This window comes from Salminus brasiliensis, chromosome 10, assembly GCF_030463535.1.
Source record: "Salminus brasiliensis chromosome 10, fSalBra1.hap2, whole genome shotgun sequence".
Taxonomy (NCBI): Eukaryota; Metazoa; Chordata; class Actinopteri; order Characiformes; family Bryconidae; genus Salminus; species Salminus brasiliensis.
This window is the reverse complement of record NC_132887.1, coordinates 192,019-199,518: the sequence shown is the minus strand read 5'-3', so window position 1 is coordinate 199,518 and position 7,500 is coordinate 192,019. Positions and strand designations below refer to the sequence as shown.

Sequence of the window (7,500 nt, the reverse complement as noted above, 5' to 3'; positions counted from 1 at the left end):
TCAGCCTGTCTGAAACTGGTCAAGCCGGTATAGATTATGGTCAAGCTGATATAGATTATGGTCAAGCCGGTATAGATTATGGTCAAGCCGGTATAGATTATGGTCAAGCCGGTATAGATTATGCTTACATTTGAGTTTAAAGGTTCAGATGTGGTGTCAAAGTATGACCAGCCTAACAAAGGTAGTCAACCAGTATGACGTGCATGAGCACATTGGTAGACCTGCATGGTCTGATCTTGGCGGTTGTCTTACCCCCTCCCCCCCCCCATACCCTCTAAACCCGGTTCTGCGCTGGAATGCACTTAAAACGCCTGTAAAAGACAGAATTTCAGCCTGGATGAGTCCAGCTGTTCTGTCTCTGTTTCCAGCTCATCCTGGTTACAGGTTTGTTTTTTTTCCTGCCAGAGATCCGATTCAGAGAGACGCCTGTCCCCTACACACACACACACACACACACACACACACACAACAGCGTGAAGAACCACACTACACATCGCTACTCTCCACCCTCACACACACTCAGAATAGGGGTGTGGCAGCACCACTCGGTACGGGCTGACGGAACCACTGCTGAGAAACAGAACCTTTAATCAGAGCAGCGGAACACAGGAGGAGCACTAAACCCATAAACATCTAACTGAAGGGCAACTGCACCAGCCGTACATGGATGCAGTGGGCTGCCTAAAATTAGGGGTTGTGCATTGTCAAGCACTTGGCATACCAAAACAACCACCTAGCAACTACCTGGCATACCATAGCAACCAGTCATAAAACATCTGGGATAACACAATAACTGCCTATCAACACCCTAAAATACCACAGCAACCATCTGGCAACACCCTTGCATCCACCTGAAAAGTGCATAAGCTGTGCGATTCCTCTGCTGTACTTACTTCTTACAGCTCACACACACACACACACACACACACACACACAGAGCAACCACAGATAGCATTCACACTGCAAAGGGGAGGGGCTTCATAATCTGCTAACGTCAGCAACACTCCGCGCCCCCCCCCCCCACACACACACACACCCACACCCCGATCCATTCCCATCGCTGCACACTGACAAAGCGACCTCTTTATATGATAATGCCGTCTCCACCTGAGAGGCATAAAGACCACATTACATATGAAATATGTATGAAGCTCACACCCTCTACATGCTGTGTGTGTGTGTGTGTGTGTGTGTGGAGAGATGTGAACATCCAGCCATTCGGGAAGAGTAATGGAATAACAACCCCCCGGGGAAACCACCACACCACAGATACCTGTACCTGCACCTGTACCTGCCCCGTACCTGCCCCTGTACCTGCACCTGTACCTGCCCCTGTACCTGTACCTGCACCTGTACCTGTACCTGCCCCTGTACCTGTACCTGCCCCTGTACCTGCCCCTGTACCTGCCCCTGCCCCTGCCCCTGTACCTGCCCCTGTACCTGTACCTGCACCTGTACCTGTACCTGCACCTGTACCTGTACCTGCCCCTGTACCTGTACCTGTACCTGCACCTGCCCCTGTACCTGTACCTGAACCTGCCCCTGTACCTGTACCTGTACCTGCCCCTGTACCTGTACCTGTACCTGCCCCTGTACCTGTACCTGTAAGACACCAGGATGTAACTGCTGCACCATGTAAGCTGGACTGGAAAATGCGACTGCTGTAATTTGATTTGATTTCTTTATGGTTTCTATGGTTTAAGTCATCTGATGTAGTAAAATAAAATAAGACAATATAAATGTAAATAAATAAAGACAATAACTCGAGAGGTCAGGAAAGATCATGGTTTGCAGTGTTGATGATCTGCTGGAGGAAACGCTGCAATTAGGGTCGTAATAGAAACCATATGTGAGTGCCGTTCAGGCCGGAGCCCTGATCAGCTGAGAGTACACGTCCCTCTGCCCTGAGAGGAAATACAGCAAACAGGCAGTAAAACGTGGAGAAGCCCCTCATAAACGCAAGCAGTTCCCCTGTCCTTCACGGACCACTGCGTTTTTCATCTTTCATCAGGGAGAAATAAAAGCTCCGCCCAGGCGAGACGCAGCGCTGCAGTGAGACGGAGTATAGACCGGCTGAAGCTCACCAGTACAATCAGCCTCACAGCCATTTCCCTCATATCTCACCTCCATTTACTCACTTACTCACTCATCTGCTCATATCACACCACCTTCAGCCCAAGCAGAGGCTCCCACAGCTGCACAGAGAGCACAGAGCCACAGCGCCCCCACACCTACTGAGCGTGTAACTGCAGGACACACTGAGACAGCCCAGCAGTCTCTCACAGAACGCTGACCGCTGACCGCCTGTACCAGATCCTCTTCCATTAACCCACTTTCCCTCCTCGCGCTATATTACAGTCAGCTCTCCTGCTGCAGATACACACCAGCATCCAATCACACTGCAGATATCCAGACATCCTCACACCGATCAGCCGGGACACTAAAACCACCTGCCTAATAACGCCTACACCCCCCTCGCGCCACCACAACAGCTTTTAGCCGTGGAGGCATAAGGACTCCACAAGACTCCACAAGACCTCTGAAGGTGTTCTGTGGTATCTGGAACCGGTTCACCGGTTATCCGTTCTTAAAGCACTTTTGGTAGGTACTGACCACTGCATACCAGGAACACCCCACAAGACCTGCCTGATGTTCTGGAGATATTCTGACCCAGTCATTATCTAGAACATCACAGTTTGGTTCTTGTCAAAGTGTCTCAGATTCTTACGCTTGTCCATTTTTCCTGCTTCATCACCTTCAAGAACTGACTGTTCACTGCCTGATATGTAGATCTACCCCTAACAGGAGCCGCTGGACCCAGATCATCAGTGCTCTTCACTTCAGCTGGTTTTGCACAAAAATAGAACAGACTCAAAGATAGATAGAGAAAATAATCTGTTTAGCCCCGCCCCCTTTTCCACTTTCTGTCACCCTTTACTCTCCATTAGCTCTGCACCCCCCCCCCCCCCCCAAAACAGCACCGACGCATCCTACAGCACTTGTTCTGACAGGTCCAGAACAAGAACAGATGAGAATAAGGATCCAGTACGAATGGAGGAGAAAGAACCCTGTAATCAGTTGGAGAATGTTGAGTCGGTTCTGTTTGCTGGAGAACCTGGAGTCAGTTTGGGTTGGTTTGTGTTTGTTGGGTTTGTTGTGGAACGTTAGATCAGAGTGTTCTGGTCGGTAAGATTAATAACTGAATGCTGAACTTGGAGTTTGAGAGAAGAATCGGTTGGTGAAGGATTCACTTCAGCTCCTGCTTAGTTTAAATGGGAAGCTGTGTTCTGTCCCTGCTGGATGAAACTGAACCAAAGCAGTGAAGACAGTGAAGTCCAGTCTTACCTTGCTGGAGTACGGTCCCGGTAAGAGCAGTTTTAGCGCCTGTCTCTTCAGCTCCAGCAGCCGGGCCGTGCAGTGTTCACACCACACAGCCCTGTCCCGATCCGAACCTGGCGAGCTGCCGCTGCCGGAGGCCGGAGAACCTGTCCCGAACCCTGGGGAACCGCCTAGAGAGCCAGGAGAGCCGGTACCAATCCCGGGCGAAGTGGGACCAGGGGAGCCGGAAAAGGAGCTGGGGGAGGAAGTCCCAGAGCAGGGGGATGGAGTCCCAGATGAGCTCGGAAATGAGCCCGCCCCCTCAGGAGCCGGTCGGCCCACTCGCGATTCCTCACATGCCCGCCGGTACCAGGCCTCAGGAGAGAACGAGGCGGATTTGGTGGGGGAGCAGTCCGTCATCTGCTTAAAGAACAACACATTTAAACATCAGTTCTGCAGCTACAGCTCACACAGCTACAACACACACAGTTACAGCTACCGCATACACAGCTACAACACACACAGCTACAGCTCACACAGCTACAACACACACAGTTACAGCTACCGCATACACAGCTACAACACACACAGCTACAACATACACAGCTACAACACACACAGCTACAACACACACAGTTACAACACACACAGTTACAGCTACCGCATACACAGCTACAACACACACAGCTACAGCTCACACAGCTACAACACACACAGCTACAACACACACAGCTACAACACACACAGTTACAGCTACCGCGTACACAGCTACAACACACACAGCTACAACACACACACTTACAACACACACAGTTACAGCTACCGCATACACAGCTACAACACACACAGCTACAACATACACAGCTACAGCTACAGCTCACACAGTTACAACACACACAGCTACAACACACAGCTACAGCTACAGCTCACAGTTACAACACACACAGCTACAACACACAGCTACAGCTCACACAGCTACAACACACACAGCTACAACACACACAGCTACAGCTCACACAGTTACAACACACACAGCTACAACACACACAGCTACAGCTCACACAGTTACAACACACACAGCTACAACACACACAGCTACAGCTACAGCTACAGCTCACACAGTTACAACACACACAGCTACAGCTCACACAGTTACAACACACACAGCTACAACACACACAGCTACAACACACACAGCTACAGCTCACACAGCTACAGCACGCACACAGCTACAACACACACCGTTACAGCTCACACAGCTACAACACACACAGTTACAGCTCACACAGCTACAACACACAGTTACAGCTCACACAGCTACAACACACACAGTTACAGCTCACACAGCTACAACACACACAGTTACAGCTCACACAGCTACAACACACACAGCTACAACACACACAGCTACAGCTACAGCTCACACAGTTACAACACACACAGCTACAACACACAGCTACAGCTCACACAGTTACAACACACACAGCTACAACACACACAGTTACAGCTCACACAGCTACAACACACACAGCTACAGCTCACACAGTTACAACACACACAGCTACAGCTCACACAGCTACAACACACAGCTACAACACACACAGCTACAGCTCACACAGCTACAACACACACAGCTACAACACACACAGTTACAGCTCACACAGCTACAACACACACAGCTACAGCTCACACAGTTACAACACACACAGCTACAGCTCACACAGCTACAACACACAGCTACAACACACACAGCTACAGCTCACACAGCTACAACACACACAGCTACAGCTCACACAGTTACAACACACACAGCTACAGCTCACACAGCTACAACACACACAGTTACAGCTCACACAGTTACAGCTCACACAGTTACAGCTCACACAGCTACAACACAGACAGCTACAGCTCACACAGCTACAGCTACAGCTCACACACAGCTACAGCACACACAGCTACAGCTCACACAGCTACAACACACACAGTTACAATACACACAGCTACAACACACACAGCTACAGCACACACAGCTACAACACACACAGCTGCAGCTACAACACACACAGCTACAGTATACACAGCTACAAAACACACACAGCTACAACACACACAGCTACAGCACACACAGCTACAGCTCACACAGCTACAGCTCACACAGCTACAGCACACACAGCTACAACACACACAGCTACAGCTACAACACACACAGCTACAGTATACACAGCTCCAACACACACAGCTACAAAACACACACAGCTACAACACACACAGCTACAGCACACACAGCTACAACACACACAGTTACAGCTCACACAGCTACAGCTCACACAGCTACAACACACACAGCTACAGCTACAGCTCACACAGCTACAACACACACAGCTACAGCTCACACAGCTACAACACACACAGCTACAACACACAGCTACAGCTCACACAGCTACAGCTACAGCTCACACAGCTACAGCTCACACAGCTACAACACACACAGCTACAACACACACATATACAACACACACAGCTACAGCTACAGCTCACACAGCTACAGCACACACAGCTACAACACACACAGCTACAGCTCACACAGCTACAGCTCACACAGCTACAGCACACACAGCTACAACACACACAGCTACAACACAGCTACAGCTCACACAGCTACAGTTACAGCTCACACAGCTACAGCTCACACAGCCACAGCACACACAGCTACAACACACACAGCTACAATACACACAGCTACAGCTACAGCTCACACAGCTACAGCACACACAGCTACAACACACACAGCTACAGCTCACACAGCTACAACACACACAGCTACAGCTCACACAGCTACACACACAGCTACAGCTACAACACACAGCTACAACACACACAGCTACAGCTCACACAGCTACAGCTACAGCTCACACAGCTACAACACACACAGCTACAGCTCACACAGCTACATCACACACACAGCTACAACACACACAGCTACAACACACACATCTACAGCTCACACAGCTACAACACACAGCTACAGCACACACAGCTACAACACACACAGCTACAACACACAGCTACAGCACACACAGCTACAACACACAGCTACAGCTCACACAGCTACAGCACACACAGCTACAGCTCACACAGCTACAACACACACAGCTACAGCTACCGCATACACAGCTACAACACACACAGCTACAGCACACACAGCTACAACACACACAGCTACAGCTCACACAGCTACAACACACACAGCTACAGCACACACAGCTACAACACACACAGCTACAACACACACAGCTACAGCTACAGCTCACACACAGCTACAACACACACAGCTACAGCACACACAGCTACAGCTCACACAGCTACAACACACACAGCTACAGCACACACAGCTACAACACACACAGCTACAGCTACAGCTCACACACAGCTACAACACACACAGCTACAGCTCACACAGCTACAGCACACACAGTTACAGCTACCGCATACACAGCTACAACACACACAGCTACAGCTACAGCTCACACAGCTACAGCACACACAGCTACAGCTACAGCTCACACAGCTACAGCACACAGCTACAGCACACACAGCTACAACACACACATATACAACACACACAGCTACAACACACACAGCTACAGCTCACACAGCTACAGCTCACACAGCTACAACACACAGCTACAACACACACAGCTACAGCACACAGCTACAGCACACACAGCTACAGCTACATCACACACAGCTACAACACACACAGCTACAACACACACAGCTACAGCTACAGCTCACACACAGCTACAACACACACAGCTACAGCACACACAGCTACAGCTCACACAGCTACAACACACACATCTACAGCACACACAGCTACAGCACACACAGCTACAGCTACAGCTCACACAGCTACATCACACACAGCTACAACACACAGCTACAGCTACAGCTCACACAGCTACAACACACACAGCTACAGCTCACACAGCTACAGCTCACAAAGCTACAACACACACAGCTACAGCTCACACAGTTACAGCTCACACAGCTACAACACACACAGCTACAGCACACACAGCTACAGCTACAGCTCACACAGCTACATCACACACAGCTACAACACACACAGCTACAGTTACAGCTCACACAGCTACAGCTCACACAGCTACAGCACACACA

The 7,500-nt window shown here is 49.9% G+C and overlaps 1 protein-coding gene across 5 annotated transcripts in view; it reads right to left on the bottom strand.

Annotated features, from left to right (window-relative positions):
• The window catches only part of kif26ba (kinesin family member 26Ba), a 90,963-nt gene that overhangs the window by 79,600 nt on the left and 3,863 nt on the right, over window positions 1-7,500 (bottom strand). For 4 of the 5 annotated variants that reach the window (XM_072688922.1, XM_072688925.1, XM_072688926.1 and 1 more), the window contains exon 2: window positions 3,346-3,741. In XM_072688922.1, the coding sequence (XP_072545023.1) occupies window positions 3,346-3,741 (396 nt within the window). The remainder of the gene's footprint in view (window positions 1-3,345; window positions 3,742-7,500) is intronic. The other variant, XM_072688924.1, reaches the window with a different exon arrangement.